This window comes from Vigna umbellata, chromosome 11 (assembly GCF_029865625.1).
Source record: "Vigna umbellata cultivar VRB3 chromosome 11, Vumbellata_1.0, whole genome shotgun sequence".
In the NCBI taxonomy this organism is placed as follows: Eukaryota; Viridiplantae; Streptophyta; class Magnoliopsida; order Fabales; family Fabaceae; genus Vigna; species Vigna umbellata.
In genome coordinates this window covers 12410070-12435833 of record NC_142175.1, presented here as the reverse complement: position 1 = coordinate 12435833, position 25764 = coordinate 12410070, and the positions used below count along the sequence as shown (strand labels likewise).

The window sequence follows — 25764 nt, the reverse complement described above, 5'->3', positions numbered from 1 at the left end:
TGGAATGGTATGCACGGAAGTGGAGCAGAGGCAGCTGCCAGCGGTGCACCAGGAGAATGTTTTCTTTTATTTGTGAAATGAGAAGCAGCTCACGGAAGGTGCTGCGTGGAGAGAACGCTGTCACATCTTGGGGAGCAGCTGCACGCATATTTGGAGTTGAGAAGGAAGCACGGAGATTGGAGAAGTGCTGCAAGCGGTGATAGTGTTGATTGATGGTGCACACGTTACGGGAAGTGAGGAGTAGCACGGCTGGAAAAGCTAGGACACACGTTGATGAATTGCTTTTGGAAGATTCCATTTCACTTTGAAGAATGGAGGCACATGGATATTGAAAGAGTGTGGTGTCACGGCTGCACTCAACTTCTTTGCTGGAACGGAGATTGATTTCTCTTTAATTAGGATGCATACATTCCAATATTTTTTTTATTAAAGCTTTAATTTTTTTTTCTTGCTGGAACGGAGAAGAAAAGAGAGGTGTCACGGTCTTGTTGGCTTTTAGGAAGCACAACACGCATGGCTTCACACAGGACCGGCTGCCACCTAAGTGAAATTCATTTTCTTTTTGGCTTGACAAAAGGGTTGCACGGTGAAGAAGGGGATGCACTCGGAAGTGGCGTGTTGTCACAGTTTAATGGAGTAACGGGTTTAGTTTTCTTTACTTCTTCAAACATTTAATGTTAAATTTCTTTAAGCATTCATTTTCAATTCCCGCCATTCTCAGTTTGCATTTAATTGTTTGGCTAAAGGTTGCACTTTTAATTTGGTTAAAGTACTTTTCAATTTAATGTTCTCTATTTTTCTTGGTTGTGATATTTTAGTATTGATGTTAGTTTAACTGTTTTAATCTTGTGTTTACAATCATGTTTTAAAGTTGAGTTGAATTGCATTCAAAAACATTTTCACAAACCCCCCCCACTGAGTGTTTGATCTGAGACTGAGCCCAAATTGGTCCTTGAGAGACGACCTAGGAGTCACTTCCTAGTCTATACTGCATTCTTTTATGCACAAATTTTGTGGGAGGTGCGACCCTCTCATCAAAATGGCGCCGTTGCCGGGGACCAACGGTTCAGTCTTAGGTGTTTTGTTGTGTTAGTGTCTTTTGTGTTGATAATGTGTTGTTGGTGTGTTGTGTTTTGTCTTGAATGTTTGAGTGTGTGTGATTTGTTTGTTTAGGTTGTTTCGTGTGTTCAAAATTTTTGTGATATCGTTTCATGATTTTAGGGTGTTCTGACTTAGTGCATGACTAGGGGAAATCCTGGGCCTATACCACCCTTTGATCCTGAGATTGATAGAACTTTTCATAGGTTAGCTAGGCATTCTAGGAATTTATCTTTAGAGTCTGTTTTTGAGTCTGTTCCATTGGATACTGTGCATCCCACTGCTGAGTATTTTGTGCATACTGCATCTACTGCATCTGTTGCATCTGCACGTGACTCTGATTCTGATTCTGTTGTTTTTCACACTGAGAACAATATGGCACAACCTCCACCTCGCGAGAGGACTTTTAGGGAGATGGCTGCACCTGATTTCGATATCGAAAGCTTGTGCATCCAATATCCTGATGAGGACGTTCCATGTGTTCTCAAGACTGGACTGATCCATTTGTTGCCCAAGTTTCATGGTCTTACAGGTGAGAGTCCTCACAAGCATTTGAAGGAATTCCACATTGTCTGTTCTAGTATGAAACCACATGATGTTCCTGAAGAGCACATCTTCTTAAAGGCATTCCCTCATTCATTGGAAAATGTTGCTAAGGATTGGTTGTATGGTTTGGCGCCTAGATCTGTCACTAGCTGGGATGATCTGAAGAGGCTGTTCTTAGATAAATTTTTTCCAGCAGCCCGGACCACAGCTATCAGAAAAGACATAACTGGGATTAGGCAGCTTGGTGGAGAGAACTTATATGAGTATTGGGAGAGATTCAAGACACTTTGTGCTAGTTGTCCCCACCATCAGATACCTGAGCATCTCCTTGTCCAGTATTTCTATGAGGGTTTGAACAACATGGACCGTGGTATGATTGATGCTGCCAGTGGTGGAGCTCTTGGAGACACCACACCTGCTGAGGCCAGGCAATTGATTGAGAAGATGGCCTCCAACTCCCAGCAGTTTAGCACCAGGAATGATGCCATTGTGGTGAGGGGCGTACATGATGTTGTTGCCCAGTCTTTATCAGCTGTTGAAAGCAAGTTGGAAGGAAAGATTGACTCTCTTACGAAGTTGGTGACACAGTTGACTACCAACCAGAAATCTGCAGCTCCATCTGCATCTGTTGCACGACTATGTGCTATTTGTCCTTCCAGTGACCACTATACAGATGCTTGTCCTTCTTTGCAACACTCTGCTGCCTCTGATGCGCCTCAGGCTTATGCTACAAACATCTACAACAACAGGCAGCAACAACAGCAAAATCATGACTTATCCAGCAACAGGTACAACCCAGGGTGGAGGAATCACCCCAATCTGAGATGGAACAATGTGCCACAGCATCAACAGCAGACACCACCTTTCCAAAATGCTGGAGCACCTAACAGATATGTGCCTCCACCTATGCAACAACACCAGAGGCAACAACAACAGCAGCAACAAGAGGCACCTGCCCAACCACCTGCCCAACCTTCCACTTCGTCTGAACCTTCATTGGAAGAGTTAGTGAGACAGATGACTATGCAAAACCTGCAGTTTCAGCAGGAGACTAGAGCTTCCATACAGAGTCTCACTAACCAGATGGGTCAGATGGCTACTCAGATAAACCAGGCGCAGTCTCAGAATTCGGATAAGTTACCATCCCAGACTGTGCAGAACCCAAGGAATGTGAGTGCCATAACCCTTAGATCAGGGAAGCAGATTTTTGTGCCTTCAGAGCCCGCTTCTACACCTACACCCATGCCTGTTACTTGTCCTAGAAAGAACGACCATGACGGTCCGAGCAAGGCATTTGAGGTGGGTGAATCTTCTTCTCCAGCCGATGGTTCTTCTTCAAGTGGATCTTCTCCCTCTTCCACCACCACCGCTGCCGCACCTTCTCCATTGGTTGACCGACCTATCCCTCTACCATTCCCTTCACGGGCACTTCCTAGCAAAAAGATGGAAGATGTGGATAAGGAAATTCTGGAGACCTTTAGGAAGGTAGAGGTGAACATACCTCTACTTGATGCCATCAAGCAGATACCGAAGTATGCCAAATTCTTGAAGGAGCTGTGCACACACAAGAGGAAGATGAAGGGAAATGAGAGGATAAGCATGGGAAGGAATGTATCTGCGCTCATTGGTAAGTCGGTCCCGCACATCCCTGAAAAGTGCAAGGACCCAGGTATATTTTGCATTCCTTGTGTGATTGGAAACAATAAATTTGAAAATGCCATGCTTGATTTGGGTGCTTCTGTTAATGTCATGCCTTTATCTATATATGCATCTTTGTCTCTGGGTCCTTTGCAAACCACGGGTGTGGTCATTCAGTTGGCCAATAGGAGTGTTACCCACCCAGCAGGTTTCATAGAGGATGTCTTGGTTAGGGTTGGTGAATTGATTTTTCCTGCTGACTTTTATGTTTTGGAAATGGAGGAGGGATTCTCTCATGGATCCGCTCCCATTATCTTAGGCAGGCCATTCTTGAAAACTGCCCGAACTAAGATTGATGTGTATGCTGGAACTTTGTCTATGGAATTTGCTGATATTGTTGTTCATTTTAATATCCTTGATGCAATGAAATTTCCAGCTGAGGACCATTCTCTGTTTAGGATTGATGCATTGGATGACATTATTGATAGATATGTTGTTGATGATTTTGATTCTTTGCATAAGAAAGAGCATTCTTTTCTATCTTCTCTACATACATGCATTGAATCTGAATTTGAGAATGAGGTTGATTTTGAAGAGAATTTTGATATCCATGATGTTGATGATGTTTTTGATATGGATCATGTTGATAATGTAATTGTCATGGATATGGATTTGGAGCATGATGAGATAGGTGTTCCGCCTTTACCTGTGAATTCTTTGGAGTCAGAATGCACTAACCACTTTGTAGGAAGTACAAATGAATCTGACTTGCAGGCACCTACTCTTGAGTTGAAACAGCTCCCAGATAACCTCAAGTACGTGTACTTGGAGGATGATGAGAAGAAACCGGTGATCATTTCCACCTCCCTTGATTCTGTTCAAGAGGAGAAGTTGCTTGGTGTGTTGAGGAAGCACAAGAAGGCCATTGGTTGGAGTTTGGCTGACATACCTGGTATTAGCCCATCCACATGCATGCATAGAATTCTTTTGGAAGATGGGGCAAGGCCAGTGAGACAGCCACAAAGAAGGCAAAACCCCGTGATCATGGACGTCATCAAGAAAGAGGTGACCAAGCTTTTGCAAGCTGGGATCATCTACCCTATTTCAGACAGTCAGTGGGTTAGCCCCATCCATGTTGTGCCCAAGAAAACTGGCCTCACTGTGGTGAAGAATGAGAGGGATGAGCTTATCCCAGCTAGAGTGCAGAACAGTTGGAGAGTCTGCATTGACTATAGGAGGCTCAACCAAGCAACCAAGAAAGATCATTTCCCCCTGCCATTCATTGATCAGATGCTGGAGCGCCTGGCAGGTAAATCTCATTATTGTTTTCTTGATGGTTTTTCTGGTTACTTTCAAATAAATATTGCTCCTGAGGATCAAGAAAAAACCACATTCACTTGTCCCTTTGGCACTTTTGCCTATAGGAGGATGCCCTTTGGTCTATGCAATGCCCCTGGTACCTTCCAGCGGTGCATGCTTAGCATTTTTAGCGACTTTCTTGAGAATTGCATAGAGGTGTTTATGGATGATTTTACTGTGTACGGATCCTCCTTTGATGCCTGTTTAGACAGTCTGGAAAAAGTTTTGAAAAGATGCATAGAAACAAACCTTGTTCTCAATTTTGAGAAATGTCACTTCATGGTTGGACATGGTTTGGTTCTAGGGCATATCATTTCTGAAAAGGGAATAGAGGTAGACCCTGCTAAGATATCTGTGATTTCGCAGTTGCCTTACCCCTCTTGCGTGCGAGAGGTGCGATCTTTTCTTGGACATGCAGGTTTCTACAGGCGTTTCATCAAAGATTTCAGCAAGAAGGCGCTTCCTTTGTCCAGACTGCTGCAGAAAGATATTGACTTCTCTTTTGATGACAGATGCAAGCAGGCGTTTGATTGCCTGAAGGAAGCTTTGACCACCGCCCCTATCATTCAGGCACCAGATTGGACAGCCCCATTTGAGCTCATGTGCGATGCGTCTAATTATGCATTAGGAGCTGTCTTGACACAGAAAATTGACAAGCTGCCGAGAGTGATCTACTATGCTTCACGCACTTTGGATGTTGCCCAGGCAAATTATACCACCACTGAAAAAGAGTTGTTGGCAATTGTTTTTGCCCTTGATAAGTTTAGGTCATATTTGCTTGGATCACCTGTTATTGTGTATACTGACCATGCAGCTCTAAAGTTTCTGTTGAAAAAGGCGGAGTCAAAGCCTAGATTGATCAGGTGGATGCTACTGCTCCAAGAGTTTGACTTGCAAATTGAAGACCGGAGTGGAGCACGAAATTTGGTTGCAGACCACCTAAGCCGGATTGAAAAAGCTGATGAGGAAGCTGATGTGTTGCCCATACAGGATACCTTTCCTGACGAGAGTTTGTTGATGATTTCTTACTCTCACCCCACTCCTTGGTTTGCACACATTGTAAATTATTTGGTTGCTTCTGTTTTTCCTCCCTTAGCATCACGTGCTCAGATTGCTAAAATTAAGAGTGATGCTAAGTATTATGTTTGGGATGACCCATATCTGTGGAAGTTGTGCAGTGACCAGGTTACTAGGAGATGCATTCCGGACCATGAGATTGACTCAGTCCTGCAGTTTTGTCATGCCTCCTCACCTGGTGGTCATCTGGGGATACAGAGAACAGCTCGCAGGGTGCTGGACTGTGGTTTTTATTGGCCATCCATCTTCAAAGATGCAGAGAAGATCTGCAGCACTTGTGAACCTTGTCAGAGAGCAGGAGGATCAATTTCACAGAGACAAGAGATGCCTCAACAACCTATGTTGTTCTGTGAGGTGTTTGATGTATGGGGTATAGATTTCATGGGTCCTTTTCCTGTTTCTTTTGGTTTCTCTTATATTCTCCTTGCTGTGGATTATGTTTCAAAATGGGTGGAAGCTAGAGCCACCAGGACTAATGATGCTCGGGTTGTTGTAGATTTTGTTAGATCTCACCTCTTTTGCAGGTTTGGAGTGCCTAGAGCAATTGTTAGTGATCAGGGAACCCATTTTTGCAACAGATCCATGCAAGCTTTGCTCAAGAAATATGGGGTGACGCACAGAGTTTCTACACCTTACCACCCCCAAACAAATGGGCAGGCTGAGATCTCCAACAGGGAGATTAAGAGGATTTTGGAGAAGATTGTCCAGCCCAACAGGAAAGATTGGAGCAATAGGTTGGACGATGCTCTTTGGGCTCACAGGACAGCTTACAAAGCACCGATAGGGATGTCTCCCTACCGGGTTGTCTTCGGAAAAGCATGTCACCTACCGGTCGAGATTGAGCATCGGGCATATTGGGCTGTGAAGATTTGCAACTTCTCCATGGACCAAGCTGGAGAGGAAAGAAAGTTGCAACTGAATGAATTGGATGAGATCCGATTGGAGGCATATGAAAACTCGAAGTTCTACAAGGAAAGGACAAAGAAGTTTCATGATAGTTCTATTGGTAGAAAGGACTTCGAGGTTGGCCAACAGGTTTTGTTGTATAACTCTAGACTGGGCCTCATGGGTGGTAAGTTGAGATCAAAATGGACTGGACCTTTTGTTGTGACTAATGTTTATCCTTATGGTGCAGTAGAGATCCAAGATCCATCTACAGCTAAAAGCTTCAAGGTGAACGGGCATAGACTGAAGCCTTTCCTCAGCAACCCTTCTTTAGTGGATGTAGTGGTGGAGGAGACGTCTTTTCTCCTTCCCATCTGTCCTCCCATCTGACTCAGGGAGTTTCTTTTCTCCTTCCCTCCTCACTTTTATTGCACTTTGTCGATATCTGATGATTGTTCTGATCGTTTGATCTACTGATTGTGACACACTGAGGACATTGTGTCGTTTAAGTGTGGTCTATTAGGGGAGGTTGTTTCTTTGTTCATGTTTCGGTTTTTATGTAGTTTGTTGTGTCTTGTGTACAGTTTTGCACGTTTTTCGTAAATTCTGGATTGGGGTTAGGTTGACAGTTTTCCTTCACTTCATTGATACTTTGAGATGTTGGATTCCTTGCTTTTCTTTGCTTGGAAGATGATTATGATGTTTGAGAGGTTGAATTGATTGTGATAGAATTACCCTGTGTGAGATTTGAGCCACTTTATGTTCTTTCTTATGTGTGATATATCTCTTGATTGCTTGCGCATATGCCTTGGCTTGACTCTTGTTGATAATTCTTGATTGATATGCATGTTTGGAAGTGATAAAGGCAGTTTTGTTTTTGAGCCTCTCTAGCCAAATAAGCTTACCTTGTTCTAATCCTTTGAAAACCCTTTTTGAGCCTATACTTTCCCCCATTTCTTTGTTTTGAATGCTCATACACTAGCCCTAAGTGAAAAACCATGATTACCTTAACCTTAGGGAATTTTGGAGCTTTGGAAGTGTTTTGGGAACAAGTGTGGTCTCCTTGGGGATTCTGATGAGTTGGCTAGTTAGTTCCTCTTCTTGTTTTGTTTTTGTAAATATGTGGTGTATCTTGTCTCTTGAAATTGTGTGCTGAATAGAGAAAAGAACAGAGACAGGATGAAAAAAAAAAAAAGAGAAGAGCAGAAAAATAGTGAAAAAAAAAAAAAAAAAAAATTGTGAATAATTGTGAATAATGGAGTCAAGAAGAGGATGGAATTAGAGGTTGTGGGTGTGTTTGAATGTGTTTACACTTGTTCCCCATTGCTCCTCTGTTCCTTATGGTTTGTAGCTTTATATCTAGATATATCCTCCCTTGTCCTTGGCCCCATTACAACCATGAAAAGACCTTTTGATTTGAACATGCATATGTGTTTGAGTGTTGATATTAGAGGCTTGCCAAGTCTGTTGTTGTTTGCTTTCTTGAGTGCATTGAGTGACATTGATTTACCTTAAACACTTGAGAGAAACACTGATTGTGTGCATCTGTGAGGCTCTGTTGCTGTTGATTCATCTCTTGAACTGATTGACTGCTTTCCTTGTACTGAATTGTTTGGATGATTCTTTGAGTATCTGCTTTTGTTGACTCTGTGTTCGATTCTGCCTATACCTCTTACCGTCCAGAATTTTGTGAGAATTGTGCAACTGTGTTTCTGTTTTGGAGCCTTTGTTGTCTGTCTTTCGAGTCTGTGTCAGCTCCCTGATGTTTGAGTAGTTCCCTGGTTTTCGTTTTAGTTTTGCCCAAGAGTGCAAAAGACTAAGTGTGGTCTATTTTGATGAGTCGTTATTTCTTGAATTATATTTAGTTTATTGCACTTAAATAAACCAGGGAATTGTGTTTAATTGTTTGTTATTTCCCAGTTTTCCGAATTCCGCTTAATTTGGTCGGAAATTTGTAATTGTGCTAATTTGGATTTTCTGAGCTGATTAAGTGCAATTTTGAAATGCAGGAAAATTTCAGAAATACATTTTGGGACATCAGGAAGAATGCCAAATAAATTCAAGACTCTCCAGACAGACATTTTTGAATTGATTAAAATGTAATTCAGTAGTTTAGAATTTTTTGTATCAACTTTTATATTTTGGGTCAATTTTTGGTAAATTAGATTAGACCCAAAAATTAGAAATTAATGACTTGGACCTAGGGTTTTTGTATGTGTGGACCCTACCCTAAAAAGGGACACACGGCCCTTAGAAAAGTAGCCGCCACTTACACTTTGTTTTAGCCACTGTTCTTTTTAGTTTTCTCCTCTCTCGGTCTTGGACGTTGGGAGCGTGAATGAAGAATGGGCACACTGTTACTGTGGATTTTGGATACAATTGATGAACACATTTTCTTTCTTTTCTTTTAGTATGTTAAGGTAATTTCATTCAGCTGTTAGAAAAGCAAGCATTGATTTAATTTAGGAGGTGCACACACGGGCTTTCATTGGCTTTTGAAAAACGCTGGCATCCAATTTATTTCTTGTAAGAAAAGAAGCGTGTGGTGTCACGGCTGGAATGGTATGCACGGAAGTGGAGCAGAGGCAGCTGCCAGCGGTGCACCAGGAGAATGTTTTCTTTTATTTGTGAAATGAGAAGCAGCTCACGGAAGGTGCTGCGTGGAGAGAACGCTGTCACATCTTGGGGAGCAGCTGCACGCATATTTGGAGTTGAGAAGGAAGCACGGAGATTGGAGAAGTGCTGCAAGCGGTGATAATGTTGATTGATGGTGCACACGTTACGGGAAGTGAGGAGTAGCACGGCTGGAAAAGCTAGGACACACGTTGATGAATTGCTTTTGGAAGATTCCATTTCACTTTGAAGAATGGAGGCACATGGATATTGAAAGAGTGTGGTGTCACGGCTGCACTCAACTTCTTTGCTGGAACGGAGATTGATTTCTCTTTAATTAGGATGCATACATTCCAATATTTTTTTTATTAAAGCTTTAATTTTTTTTTCTTGCTGGAACGGAGAAGAAAAGAGAGGTGTCACGGTCTTGTTGGCTTTTAGGAAGCACAACACGCATGGCTTCACACAGGACCGGCTGCCACCTAAGTGAAATTCATTTTCTTTTTGGCTTGACAAAAGGGTTGCACGGTGAAGAAGGGGATGCACTCGGAAGTGGCGTGTTGTCACAGTTTAATGGAGTAACGGGTTTAGTTTTCTTTACTTCTTCAAACATTTAATGTTAAATTTCTTTAAGCATTCATTTTCAATTCCCGCCATTCTCAGTTTGCATTTAATTGTTTGGCTAAAGGTTGCACTTTTAATTTGGTTAAAGTACTTTTCAATTTAATGTTCTCTATTTTTCTTGGTTGTGATATTTTAGTATTGATGTTAGTTTAACTGTTTTAATCTTGTGTTTACAATCATGTTTTAAAGTTGAGTTGAATTGCATTCAAAAACATTTTCACAAACCCCCCCCCCACTGAGTGTTTGATCTGAGACTGAGCCCAAATTGGTCCTTGAGAGACGACCTAGGAGTCACTTCCTAGTCTATACTGCATTCTTTTATGCACAAATTTTGTGGGAGGTGCGACCCTCTCATCAAGGCCCCCTAAGTTTTTCACTAAAGTAAGCTACGGGATGTCCTCCTTGTATTAAAACAGCTCCTATTCCTACCCCAGATGCATCACATTCTAGTTCAAAGGCTTTGGAAAAATCAGGCAAAACTAGAATAGGTGCATGTGTTAACTTGTGTTTCAAAGTCTCAAAAGACAACTCTTGCTTATCACCCTAAATAAAAGGCATATCTTTCTTGACTAGCTCATTTAAAGGAGCAGCTATGGTGGAGAAGTCTTTCACAAATCTTCTATAAAAACTTGCTAACCCATGAAAACTTCTCACCTCTCCTACATTTTTAGGGGTTGGCCATTCTTGTATAGCCTTGATCTTCTCTGGATCAACATGTACACCTTCTTTTCCCACTTTGAATCCAAGGAAAATCACACTTTCTTGACAAAAAGTACATTTGTCAAAGTTGGCAAAGAGATGATGTTCTCTAAGAAGAAGCAAGACTTTTCTGACATGGTTAAGATGTTCTTGAAGGCCTTGACTATAGACTAGGATATCATCAAAGTAGACCACTACAAATCTGCCTATGCATTCCCTAAGCACATGATTCATTAATCTCATGAATGTACTTGGAGCATTGGTCAAGCCAAAGGGCATGACTAACCATTCATACAAACCAAACTTGGTCTTGAAAGCAGTTTTCCATTCATCTCCTTCATGAATTCTTATCTGATGGTATCCACTTTTAAGATCAATTTTGGTGAAGAGATTTGCTCCATGTAATTCATCCAACATGTCATCTAGCCTAGGAATGGGATGCCTATACTTGACAGTTATGTTGTTGATGGCCCTACAATCTGTACACATTCTCCAAGACCCATCCTTTTTAGGGACCAACAACACAGGCACAGCACAGGGACTTAAACTCTTTTGGATCCACCCTTTGTTCAACAAGTCATTAACTTGTTTCTCTATTTCTTTTGTTTCCATAGGGTTGGTTCTATAGGCTGGCCTATTGGGTAGACTTGCCCCAGGCACCAAATCTATTTGATGTTCTATTCCCCTCAAAGGTGGTAATCCACTTGGTACCTCTTTGGGAAATATATCATCAAATTCCTTTAAAAGTTTTTGCAACCCCTTTGGTCGAGAACCAAGTTCATGAATGATTAAAACAAATGCCTCTTTGCAATAAAGAAGGAAATGAGGTTGTCCAAGAAAAAGATTTTTGGAAATATTCAAGGTTTGAGGTTGGACAACTTCATGGGCTGAGGCATGGGTTACCAAATTCTTTCTTTCTTTCTTATTTTCTTTTTTCTTTTCTCCATCCAACTTCTTCTTAAGAATGATCTGATCCTCTCTTACTTGTGAAGGTGTAAGAGGACACAAAATAATTTTCTTTCCTTTGTGTTGAATGGTGATTTTGTTGGTGACTCCATCATGTAAAGCTTGTTTATCATATTGCCAAGGTCTTCCAAGTAATATGTGCCCAGCTTCCATTGGTACTATATCACAAACAATTTGATCTTCATATTTGCCAATGGAAATAGGTACACTTACTTGTTCTTTAACTACTATTCCATCATCCTCTTTGATCCATTGAAGTTTGTAAGGTTTAGGATGAGGAGTAGTGGTTAAGCCAAGCTTTTCTACCATTCTAGAACTACAACAGTTGCAACAAGAGCCACTATCCACTATCATTGAACATGTCTTTTCTAAAACTTTGCATCTTGTGTGGAATAGGTTCTCTCTTTGTGACTGTTCTAATTCTACATGTTTACTTTCCAGGAGTCTCCTTACCATAAGTAAGTCACCATCACAAGGTAAAGCTTCTTCTTCTTCAGAAATGGATGTTTCAGACTCACTATATGAAGAACCCTCACTTTCACTCTCATGCTCAAGGATGTAAGTTGACTTTCTATTGCGGCACTCAGATGCATAGTGCCCTTTTTCCCCACATCTAAAGCACTTAGTCTCCTTACTCTTATGATCTCTTGAAGGTTCTTTGACTTTTTCTTTTCCTCTCTCTCTCTCTTTGTCTTCATATCTTGGCTTGGTTTGACTACCCTCCTTCTTATACTCTTTCTTATGGTAAGAACTATGAGGGTAATCTTTCTTGGTGGAGCTTTTCCTCTTTAGTTGTTGCTCAACCCTCACACAAAGTTGGACTAACTCATTGAGATCATTGTAGGGTATAAGTTCAACCCTATCTCTTATGTCATAGTTAAGTCCACTTTGAAACCTAGCTATTGTTATCCTAGGTTCTTCTCTTATCCCAGCCCTCAACATGAGTAATTCCATTTTTTGTCTATATTCCTCAACACTCATGTTCCTTTGTTGGAGTTTATGGAGTTTATCCATTATCTCCCTATCATAGTAGGCTGGTACATGCCTCCTCTTCAAGGCAGTTCTTAACTCATTCCAATATCTAATGGGAGGTAAGTGTCTTAGCCTATAATCTTTGACCAAGGCTGTCCACCAAATTAAGGCATAGCCTTGGAAGCTTAGAGAAGCCATGGTGACTCTCTTTTCATCATCTATTTGGTGGCACTCAAACAATTGCTCAACTTTCATTTCCCACTCTAAATATTCTTCCACATCATCCTTTCCATGAAAAGAAGGTAGATCAATTTTGGGCTCTCTTGGATGGTGTTCTCTCACTCTATGATGTCTTCTAGGAGGCATTTGGTAGTGGTCATCATTGTGATGACTACTATTTTGCTCAAGCTCACTAGAAGATGATGATTCTTCTCTTCTCCTATGGGAAGATCTCTCTTTTCTTTTGTCTTGATTATTCAAAAGTTGACTAATCATGTCTTTGAGCTCACTAATCTCTCTATCCCTTTGTTCAAATTTTTGTTGAAATTCTTCCCTTAAAGAACTCTCACTATTGGGTTTGATGCTACCTTGCACACTTGATTGACTCATTCTTGTCAAATGAAAAAGGTTTTTACAAGGTTTTCAAAATATTTGACAAAGAATGAATGAAAAGATTTTCACAATTTTTTTTCTTTGTTTTTGGTGAAAAATTTCTTAAAGAGATTCTAAAGGTGAAAGATGTATCTAAGTAGCTCCCAGGAAGAAGAGGTGAGTCACTAATGGACAAGCTTAAAAACCAAGTTCTTCCTTAGCCAGAGTTTCCTTAGAGTTATCTTTTACCTAAGTTTCTAATTAGAAATTCTTCAAATTCTTTTCAAATGTTATGGACCTATAACCAAAGAAAGGTTGACTAAATGCTATGCAATCCTATATATACCACAGAGACTTAAAAAAACAAAAAGATTAAGCAAGAAATTAAAGAAAGCAATAAAAATGCAAGAATGTAAATGCTAGACGGCCCTAAGTGAAAGTGCAAGTGACACTTGGAGCCCCTTGACACACTTCCACACTAAGAAAACGAAATTGCACTATTACAATGTTTAAATGTGATCTTGGAATTGCTTTAAGAGCATTTTCCCAAGTCACTTAGTCAAGAAATGAAAATCAACTTTAAACAACAAAGGTTTCGTGATATGTGGTGTAAACAAACTTAAAAGAAGGCCTAAAACTAATGTAAGCTTCACTCTCTTGCTGCTGCAGATTGCTACTCCAAAACAGGTTGCACTTCAAGCTTTTCTGGTGTATTTTTAGCTGCTGGAACAGCAGAGTTGCAACTGCTCACAAGCTCCCTTTTTGTTCCCACTTCAGCCCCCTTTTCACTTCCTAATATGGTGCCTCAGTAGGGAAAGGTTTCTGCTTCTGGATGCCTCACAATAGTTACCACAGCACCTCAAGATTCCAGTCAAACACACCAAACAGAATTAGCAAACTGCACCAGAATTTCAAACCAGATTTTGTTTTGAATGTTTGACAATTTGGAAGCCAAGAATGGGAAATCAAATGGAAACAGGGATGGAATAACAGAAAGCACTCAAAAGGAACCTAATAATGGTACTAGAACAGATTAAGAAAGCAACAAAAACAGAAATAGCAGATCACAAACTCATCCAGACCAAACTGTTTGATATTTTACCAAAGTGTTTGTTAAAATGCCCCAATGAAAACCAGATTTGGTGTTTTGGGGTTTTTAACTGCCAAAAACTGGATTGCACGATTCAACAGGCTTTTTAACACTTGCTCTGACTTATTTTGATCATTTAATTTCAATTTAGAGTAATGAACCAGCTTTTACTACAATCCAGAAATGATTTTGAACAAGAATGACCAAAACAGTTGCTGGAAAATGATTTCTGCACCAGAAAAAAATGGCTTGAAATGGTGGTTTTAAACCCAAAATTGATTGGAAGTGATTCAGCAGTTCAATTGATGCATCAAACAACTTTGTATCATCATTTTAAAGATGTTTAAACATTGAAACAGCTAGAAAACAGATTGCAATGTGAATTCACTGGTGCACTTCCATTTTAAAGGCAATTTTAAGGTTTAAAAAGCAAATCTGCATATAGGCTAAAAAATGACCAAATGAACAGTGCAAACAACTTTGGAATGACAATTTAAACTTGCTCAAATGTTGTAAATGCACAGAAATAGCAAGACTCAACAATTCACCCTTCCTATAGCCTATTTATGCAGCAAATTCCCACCAAAACAGCACCAGATTTAAGAACCTTGTGGATATAAGGTTGGACAGCACACACAATGACTCTAGAGAATGTTATTATACTGAACTAAGCTAGGATTAAAGTGCTTAGTATGAATGAACTCAAACTGGACAGCAAAGAATGGTAGCACGGTGAAAAGCTAGAACAGAAAAACAAAACAAACTGGACAGCAAAGGCTACTGGTTTTTAAGGCAACCAAGCTATGCTAGATGCATTTCCTTGCTTTTAATGGTCTGACCCACCTTTAGCCACTTCCAATAACAGCAAACAAATTTTTACCAAGCAACAGAATCAAATAAAATCAGTTGAAACAGATTTCAAATTTTAAAACCAGATTTGAATTTCTTGAGCAGATTTGAAAACCAGAATTAGTTTCTAGTGCTTTTGCTTCCATCACCAAGGCTAGAACATGTTCTCATTGCCTTATTTGGTTGATTTAAAGCTTTTCCAGCACTCTAAACTCAAATAAACCAAAATGAAACCCAGCAGAACAGAAAACCAAAGTGAAACAGAATTAAAACTGCAAATATGGACTGCACAAGACTAAAACATAACTGGAATTGAAAATTAAAGCTGGAAGAGACATAAACAAGAATGATTCACCGTTTAAAATGAGTAACAAACATGTATGACCACTGGAAACACAAATAATGCACAGGAAACACGAAATTAATAACTGGAAAAAGCACAAAACAGAAACAAAAGTACTTAAAACAGAACTGGAAAGCTGGAACAGAGATCACAACAGAATGTAGAAATGGAGTGCAAAGATGGAGGAATAGCTTAGCTCTTGGTGCGTGGATGACCTAAGCTCATGATACCACTTGATGGAGACCAATTCCCAGCTGGAAACGTGTAGGAAAAGGTTCCAGACCAGAGAAAACCAGTAATGAAAATTGGTGCAGCGGATGGATGAAATGATGCAGTGTTTGATGTGTTTTAATGGAGGAAAGGTGTATGGGTGAAGCCTCACAGCTCAGAGGGCCTTCCTACAGAGGAAGGAAGCTTGAGGAAAGGAGAAGAAGTAGCAATTCAAAGGTGACTTAAGAGCACAAAAGCTGGAAAACAATTTCTGCAGCATATCATTAAGCTCAAAAGTGAATCAATACAAGGAAAAGGCCCTCTTATTTATAGGTGAAGAGGAGCCTAATTTCTAATTCTAATTCCCTCCTAAATTCAAATGGTTCAGATTTATTTTGATCAAGCAAGGTCCATGCCTCTTTCCAGCTCATCAAGCAAGGTGTGTGCTTCCTTCCACATCAGCCCATTTCACGTGGAAAATGTTGGTGCATGCCGTAAGCACCTCTTTTTGGCTCTTTTGCTTGATCTATTGATTTATCTTCTTGGATGGCTCAATCATAGTCTCCAAGATTTATTAATTCCTACAAAACAAAGTATAAATGCTTTAGTTAAGAGAAGAAGGATTTTTATAAGTAACCTTCCATAGAAGCAAAATAGTATGTGGTCCTTCTTCCTCTTGAATCCTCTTTGCCATGGCTCTAGTAAGAGGTCCAATGTGCATCTTAGATGGTCTTCCATCAGTTTGTTTCGTCTCTGCCAAAGATACAAACCCTAGGTCGTCTAAAGCTTATATACTATTCTAAAATTACAGAAAAAAGGGGTGGAAAAGTGCGTGAGTTGTTTTTCTCCCCTCAGCGGCCTTTTCACCCCTCAGCGGAGTCAACGTGTTTGCCTGAGTGCCGCTCAACGGTAAACTGCCGCTGAGCGGCAGTTGCGGCTTCTCCTTTTGCACTTTTTGATGTCTTTTCTGATTCCATCTCTCTCCTTCTTCACTTCTTTCACTAAATTCACCTTAAAACCTGCACAAAACACTGAAATCAAGCATAAACCTGTCCAGCTCTCTTATTTCTAAAAATATAACCAAAAGCATGATTTCAAGCTAGTTTCTAAGTGTTAAAGGTTGCTTTTAGTATCAATTTTAAGCATGAAAATAACTGTTTTTCAACTGTTATCACAAAACAACAGTTTTAAGTCAACTTCATCATGAAGTAAGTCGATTAAAACTCGTGGCTTTGCACAAACTTTTTCAAAGTGTGCTGTGAGAATTTTTGAAGAGAAAGTTTTTCAAAACTTTGTTTAACTATGTTGTATAGTCGATTACATGCAACCTGCATTCGACTAAGTCTGTTAGAGTTTTGAAATTTTGTTAATGCTTGAATTAAATGTTACAACGACTATATTTTTAAATATGATGACCAAGAATTTATTGTGATTCGACTGTATTAATTGTCCATTCAATTAACTGCATTTATTGTTGCTAATTGCTTTGACTGAAGTGTTGTATTCGACTGCATTAGTAGCTAAGTCGACTTGAGAGCGTCAGAATTGTGAAAAACTATAAATAGACGCGAATTTGAATTTTGTAAGGGAATTTTGTGAACTCTAACATTTTCATATTCATTACAGATTAGTGCTATCTTACAGAACGTGGAAAAGCTCCAGGAATCAAAGAAGAAGACCGTGATGATCATCTCTTGTGATTTCTTAAAGAGCAAGATTGTTGTGCTTTGAAAGAGCTGATATAATCTGCACAGAGAGGTGTTTACTTAAAGATCAGAGTTGACAATCTACTGAAGATTGGGTTGATTCCCTATTGTGGTTACAGGAAGAAGAGCGTGTTGCATTCTTGACTTTGAGGGTTGAAGACGGTAGGAGAGGGGACATCTTGTTGTTGGTCTTTGTGTGTTTTATACCTATATTTTGATTAGAGGGTTAGAGAAGTGTTTTATATTTTTGACGTGGAGGTTTCTATAACAGCCTTGCTGTAAAAACCTTGATCATTATAGTGCATTTGCTTCCTGTGGTGGAAGGACACTGGATGTAGGCTTGGCCGAACCAGTATAAAAACCCAGTGTTTGATTTTTCTATCCCTACCCTGTTACATTCAATCGACTTTATTTTTCACGCATTCGACTATATTCCGCTCCACTAGAAAGTCTTTTTCCTTGCTTTTCAAGAAAGCTTTTAAAGGCATCTACTTTGCGAAAAAGATTTAAAGAAAACATTGTTTTTGTATTTCACCAATTCACCCCCCTCTTGGTGTTGAAAACTAAGTCATTCTATTTTCAACAATTGGCACCAGAGCTGATTTTCAAAAGATATTTGAAAAATAAGTCGATTACTTTTTCTTTAAGTCGACTTTTCCTGGAAAATGGCTTTTAGTTCACAAACCTTTGGTGAAGGTGCATCAACAAATAGACCAAGATATTGAAAAGTCTGAATAGAAGCTGACAACCCAAGGTTACTGCAATTTCTGAATCAAGAGACTTGACCAGCATGAACATGGCCACATTGTTTTGAAAACTAAGAGAACATGAGTTGGAGCTTGGAACGCTAAAGGAGGAAGAAGAAATTGAAGAGAAGAAAAAAGCCACAAGCAAGAAAGCTACAAAGATTCATGAACCTGAAACTGAATCAGATGCAGATATATGATGGACAAATTTATGAACACCAAAATATGATGTCACAAACTTGTTTTTCAATCGGCAAGTATGACCGAATCGTTCAAGTAATAAACTTGGTAAGACCAAGTATCGTTCTTCCCAAAGGACTCACGGCCCAGTTTAGTTGTGTGGTTTATTGATTAGCTAAGACTTAAAGACGAAATATTTGGATTTTATATTCAAAAGACGAAAATTAAATATGTATGCATGAAGTTTTTTATCAATGGCGAAAGCAAAAGATAAACACTTTCAATGAAATATATGTATGAATATGTTGTTGGGGGTCAATTTCATCTTATCCACTCTCATATATTTTAGGAATTCAACATTCAAATCATCATTGTTAATGCCACCCTCTAAAGTACCTTTCAAGAAGGCTTCTCCCTAATCACGAGTTCATACAATTCCTAGCATTCCTAATGATTAGTTCATAAGTGCAGGAGCTTAACGGCAACCAATATGATATTGGGAGAAATTCCACGGATCTAGACTTCCCCGTACGCGCCCGTATCGACAAAACCAATAATCATGCATCGAATGAGTTAAACAATGCAAGCATTACGCCAAGAGGAAAAACCCTAACTAATGATGAAAGAAAGCATAGATCTTAAATAAAAGATGTAAAAACAAATTCCATATATGAGAGCTTCAAAAGATTACATTGATTCCCCAACAAACATACAGAGTTTAGTTCACCATATTCATGGTGAACCTAGATGAATAACAATGAAAGAATGAAAGATAAAACCCTAAAAAGGTGAAGAGGAAGCCTCAGCATCCAAGATCCTCCTTCAAAGGGGTGGAAGAGAGAGTGTTTCCTTCGTTCCAGCCAAAGATACCTAACCCTAGGAAACCCTAAAGCTTATATATTATTCGTAAATTACAGAAAATTAGGTCCAAGCCCATAAAAGTGCCGCTTAGCAGTAAAGTGCCGCTTAGCAGTAAAGTACCGCTCAGCGGTAAGTGCGTGAGTCGTTTCTTCCCCTCAGCGGCCATTTTGCCCCTCAGCGGACCTCCCGTGACTTCCTGAGTGCCGCTCAGCGGTAAACTGCCGCTGAGCGATGACTTCGGCTTCTTCTTTTGCACTTTTTGATGTCTTTTCTGATTTCATCTCTCTCCTTCTTCACTTCTTTCACCAAATTCACCTTAAAACCTGCACAAAAACACTGAAATCAAGCATAAACCTGTCCAGCTCTCTTATTTCTGAAAATATGAAGAAAAGCATGATTTCAAGCTAGTTTCTAAGTATAAAGGTTGCTTTTAGTATCAGTTTTAAGCATGAAAATAACAGTTTTTCAACTGTTATCACAACCCCAAACTTAGAACTTAGCTTGTCCTCAAGCAAACAAGATGTAACTCCATCTTCAACCAATTCATATGATGGTTCACTTCATTCAAAAATCTTCTTTTCAATGATAAGTAAAAACTTCAATCAAACTTATGACGAAGATTTCAATCAAGATGTGCACATGCTTTAGTGTTCACAAAGTCATTTAAATTCCAACAAATGCTAATTTTCATGAATGATCAATCAATTAAGCATGAATGTTCATGTGCTAATGGAATATTTCCTCACTAGGTAAAGTGTTTCACTCACACACAAGTGTATAAGAGGTAATCACTCATTCACTCTACTATCACAATGTCACATGAATCAATTTTGCCTTTCATTTTACCATAATCAAAAACATTCACAAGCATGCATCATCACAAGGACTTTTCAATGGCTTATAATGTGGCTGGGCTAACAAGAAAATTGGTTTTTCTAGATCACAAAATCCTTGAGTTAAGAGAATCATAACAACACAATCATCTTATTCATTCCCAACTTTCTTTTGCCTTTGCATTGAGCTTTGCTTCTTTTTCTTTTCTTTTCTTTTTCTTTGCACATTCTTACTTTTTAGCTCTTAGCTCAATGCTTTTCCTTTTTCATGTTTTCCCAACAACCCCAAACTTGAACATTTAACAATATCACACAAGATCTTCTACTTAACTCAAGGTAAAGATTTTCAATCAAGGGTTTTCAGTGTATGTTCAAGGCTAAGGGTTCAAAGGATAGAACACAAAGTGTTCTCTTTTAGTGGGCTAACTTTACGAATCTGGCCAATAAAAAGGGTTCCAACAAATGGCCTTGATCATATGATGCAATACAAGCAATTGATTCAATCATGGAAAACCTGGGCAAAATCATTCATGCTTTCAAAGTAATAGCATTCAACCATAACAACTCTGGAGCTCAAAACCTCACATATAAGCTCATTCACATTTGACATACACATCCTGCTTAATTTCACAATCACAATCATAATATCATGCATTTGTTCACAAAGTTTGTGAATCACCTGTATAAGCATTTTAATGTACACATCATCTCAACATCAATCAATCAATAAGCATCATTCAGCATTACTTATCACACAATCACAGTTAATAGTAAACCATCATAACAAACCAGGTGTTCAATAGAGTACATCAAACCCTAATCTAAAAACAAAAACAAATAAGTTCAGAAAACTTAAACCACAAAAGCATAATCATATGATAGCATTTATCAGTAAATGCTATCTCAGCTCCTCATCAGTCTAAGCTATCCTCTGTATCTTCCTCTTCCTCCTCATCTTCATCATCTTCAAATGCATCATCATCATCAGCTTCATCTTCTTCCATCTCTCTAGCTGAAGCTTCAGCTGCTCCAGCTCCTCCTCCATGCACTGGTTCCTCTGGCCAAGCTACCACATTATGGAATTCATCCATAGTCCACCTGTGGGCTGGAGGTGTATCATACATCCCCACAATCATCTCAGCAGTGGCCACCTGCCCTCTGTGAATGGACTGCAACTGAGCACCTATAAGAGACATATACATGTCCCTCATCTGGAATGGTTCTGCTTCATGTGTCTCAGTAGATGTCTGGCTCTGTGCTGGCCCTCTCTCTCTACGAGCACGACGTGGTGGAACTGGCTTAGCTGCTTCCTCACCTCCACAGTACTTCCTGTAATAAGCCTCATCAATAGCTTTTCTTGGCCTCTCAAATGGTGGAGCACAAGTGTCCACCCCAGCTATCTTGCAAGGGTGAGTGATCAAAGAGGGATGTCCTAGTGGTGCTTTGTTGTTTGAGGTATTGGCGCACACACTAATCTCATCAGCTATCACCTGCCCAATATTAACATTCAAGTTTCTGATAGCACAGTAGATGAATAATGCCCTGCTGAGAGTAATATCTGACACATGTGAACATGGCTGAATGTTGGCATGAGAAAACGCCATCCAATACTTTGCAAGAGGAGTCAAATTCGTCCTCCTAATGTTAACCACTGAGCCAGATCGATTCCTTTGGAAGTGTCCTCCAGGTATACACAGTACTCTCTCCACATCCTCATAATCAGCACCTTCCTCCATGCAAAGAGCAAACTGGCACTGCTCACCAGCCCATACAGTGTCCAGGAAGTTATTAATAGAATCAGGATCATACCTGATAGCATGGCCTCTGACATAGCCCAAATAATTCTCAGCTGGATAATCACCAATCTTCTTAGCATTGGTGTAAAATTCCTTTACCACAACTATGTTGGCAGGTGCAGGATAGGTGGCTAGCTTTCCCCAGTCATTCCCTAACACTTGCTCTCCAAATTGAGGAGCAAAGTTAGGTATCATTCCAACCTTTCTCTCCATCAGAAGTCTCCTGTCCTGAACCACCCTAAAGTGCTTCTCATGTTTTTTAGAGAGGAACCTGCTAGAGTGGGGTTGCTCTGGTTCCTTTTCCTTTCTCTTTGTTGCCATGGTTTTCAATCTCTTTCCTGAAGAGGATGCTATTCCTACATTCAAACACAAATACAAAACCACAGAACATGATGTTAATCATTAGTAAAACATAGAACACAACTCCTTTCGAAGCTAAACCACCGCTGAGGGCCAGAATTTCCCCTCAGTGCCACCAGTGCCACATTGATGAGAGGGTCGCACCTCCCAACAAAAGTAGTGCATAAAAGAATGCAGTATAGACTAGGAAGTGACTCCTAGGTCGTCTCTCAAGGACCAATTTTGGTTCAGTCTCAGATCAAACACGTACTGGGGGGTTTTGTGAAAGTTTTGTGAAAGCACGTGAACTTAAATTAAATTGAAAACTAAACGAAATCGAACATAATTGAAGGCATTTAAAGTAAATGGAAACAGTGAACTGACTAAAATGCAGCAAATAATGAGCACGTAATGGGCTATTCAAATGCAATACTTTAACTAAAACATCGAATGCCGAATGCAACTTGGAATTAAATAAAATATGCAATCTTAATCTAATTAATGAAAGGCACCGTGCACAACTCCATTTCTTCACTGAAATAATAAATTTAAAAGCGCGTGAATAATAAAAATAAAATGAAGTAGTAAGCTTCACAGCACATCTAATATTTAAATGCACTGATTAATCTAAAAAGTGAAACAATGAAATGCACATCGAAATAACACTAAAAGCAACACGTGAACAGTAAACCAAACTTTGAAGCTTTCTCTCGCTGGACATAACAGCCATCACGCCTCCCCTGCATTCCAGCTCCTTCACCATTTCCTCCACCAAATCAAATCACCGTGCACGCTTTCAATCACCTTCTGAATAAAAATAAAACCGAGAGCCACGTGCACAGTAAAATGCTAGAATGAAAATTTTAATAAAAACAAAATGCTTGAACAGAAATTATTGAAAATGGCAATCGGTATTCAACAACATCAAATTAAAGTGAAGCTTCTTCATTCCACCGTAACAACATTCGCACGTTTAATTTTCTTCTTTCAAAATGAAAATGTTCCCAACCAAAAACGGAACTAAGCAAGTGTGGCTAGAGCTCTTTCTCTCACTCTCCCTCTAGCCGTAGCCCTCCATAGCTAAAAGTATGTCCCCCCCCCCCAATGTTCAAAGGTGAAAATGCAGAAAAGAAAAGGGTGGCGGCTGACGCTGCAGCCCTCTCATTTTTTTCATTTAATATAGCATGCCCTATTCACTTTGGACACGTCAGCTGCTGGATGCACCCTCATTTTATGCTTGCTGTCACCAGGCTGTGGATGCTGCTGATGGATGATGAGTTCTCTTCAATTTCTGGACCGTGTGCGTGGAAGCATGGACGCTGCTGTGCTTTCATTTTTCTTCACGCACCACCTAAGAAAGCTGCCATGGACGCTCACGTTTCTGGATCAGTGCTGGATGCACCCCCAAAACTGCTTCTCAGGCCTTGGGCCGTGGTGGGCCTCACTGGACAGTGCACCCCTACATTGTTGGACGCGTGTGGAGTGTGCTGGACGTGCATTGTCTTCCACTCTGCTGGACGTTCGTTCTGGAAGTGTCTGGACGTGCTGGACGTGCGCTGGAGTGCTGCTCTGCTGGACGTGCGTTGTCTCCCAAACCAGGCCGTGCGTGCCATCTGCTGGACGCTCGTGCTGGATGTGTGCGGACGTGCGCTTCATCTTTGTGGACGCTCGTGCTGGATGTGTGCGGACGCTCGTGCTGGATGTGTGCGGACGCTCGTCCTGGATGTGTGCGGACGCTCGTCCTGGATGTGTGCGGACGCTCGTCCTCCGCGAGAAGCCAAATCAGGACGTGCGTGCCATCTGCTGGACGCTCGTGCTCCTGTTGGGTGCAGGCCGTGGGCCTCTTTTTCTTCAAGCACCACTTCTTAGCTTCTCCAACCAAGCCCATCTCCAGGTGCACTCCCATAATTTAAATCCACACCTCCTCAGATTTAGCCTCTAAATGTCCCAAATATTATCCAACAATTTCCCTATAATTAATAATGCAAATAATTAGCTCAAATAATTCAAATTAATTAAAATAAGATTTTTTGGTCAAATTAAGCACAATTATCAAAAACGGGAAAATACCGGACAATTAAGCACAATTCCCCGATTAAATTCGGTACAATAAACTAAGTGAAGTGAATAAAATATTGACTCATCACACATTCCAACACGCAAAAATTCAGAAAAACCAAATCTGGCAGAGTGCCGCTCAGCGGCAGTTTGCCCCTCAGCGTTAACTCTGCAGATTTTCTAAAATCTTGTTTTAAAGCTGTCCTAACTCCACCCAAATGCAATTTTCAGTTTTCCAGTTCATAATCATGCAGTTTAATCGGTTCAAACATCAAATATATCATCAAATCATGCATAGAAATCAAAATCCCTAAATATTCATGCTTTGACAATCACATTCAAAATCAAAAACCCTAGAATGAACAAAATGCATTTTACTTACTTGGGTGGAGATACTAGATGCAATGAGAATGTTTCCAATCTAAGATACTCTCTTCCAACCCCAAACTTGAATGGAACACTAGTGAAAAAGTGAGTGGAAGAGAAATTTTCTTAAGAGGTGATAACAGTTGAAAAACTGTTATTTTCATGCTTAAAGTTGATACTAAAAGCAACCTTTAGACTTAGAAACTAGCTTGAAATCATGCCTTTTGTGTATATTTTCAGAAATAAGAGAGCTGGACAGGTTTATGCTTGATTTAAGTGTTTTTGTGCAGGTTTTGAGGTGAATTTTGGTGAAAGAAGTGAAGAATAAGAGAGAGGACATTAGAAAAGACAAGAAAGAGTGCAAAAAGGAGAAGTCGAAGGCACCGCTCAGCGGCAAACTACCGCTGAGCGGCACTCAAGAGGTGGCGTTGGAACCGCTGAGGGGCAAATGGCCGCTGAGGGGAAGAAAGAAGACGCGTAACCACCGCTGAGCGGTAAATGGCGCTGAGCGGCACTTTTTGGGCTTGGGCTTTTGTAATCTTTTGTAACTCTAGATTAGTATATAAGGGCTTGCACGTCCTTTAGTTAGGGATCTTTGGCAGAAACGAGGCAAACACTCTCTCTTTCACCCCTTTGAAGGAGGATCTTGGATGCTCAGGCTACCTCTTCACCTTTATTGGGTTTATTCTTTCATACTTTCATTGTTATTCATCTAGGTTCACCATGAATATGGTGAACTAAACCTTGTATGTTTGTTGGGGAATCAATGTAATCTCTTGAAGCTCTCATATATGGATTTGTTGAATACATCTTTGAATTAAGACATATGCTTTCTTTTCATCATTAGTTAGGGTTTTTCCTCTTTGCTCAATGCTTGCATTGTTTAACTCATTCTAATGCATGATTATTGGTTTTGTTGATACGGACACGTACGGGGAAATCTAGATCCGGGGAATTTCTCCCAATATTTTACTGACAACATTATATTGGTTGCCTTAAGCTCCTGCACTCATGAACTAATCATTAGGAATGCTAGGAATTGTATGAACTATTTGATTAGGGAGAAGCCATCTAGAATGGTACATTAGAGAGTGGCATTAACAATGATGATTTGAAAGAGGAATTCCTAAAATATATGAGAGTGGATGAGATGAAATTGACCCCCAACAACATATTCATTCATTTAATCCATTGAAAGTGTTTATCTTATGTCTTTGCCATTGATCAATTCATGCATACATGTTTATTTTCGTCTTGCATATTAAAATTTCAATCATTGTTTTCTTAAGTCTTAGCTAATCAAGAAATCACATAACTAA

At 39.9% G+C, this 25764-nt stretch overlaps 1 protein-coding gene across 1 annotated transcript in view; it reads left to right on the top strand.

Annotated features, from left to right (window-relative positions):
• The first annotated feature begins 1239 nt into the window (after positions 1-1239).
• Positions 1240-25764, top strand: part of LOC148190993 (uncharacterized) — a 39872-nt gene continuing 15347 nt past the window's right edge. The window contains exons 1-3 of the mRNA XM_088101242.1: positions 1240-2538; positions 2710-2855; positions 2985-3809. Of these exons, the coding sequence (XP_087957368.1) occupies positions 1240-2538; positions 2710-2855; positions 2985-3809 (2270 nt within the window). The remainder of the gene's footprint in view (positions 2539-2709; positions 2856-2984; positions 3810-25764) is intronic.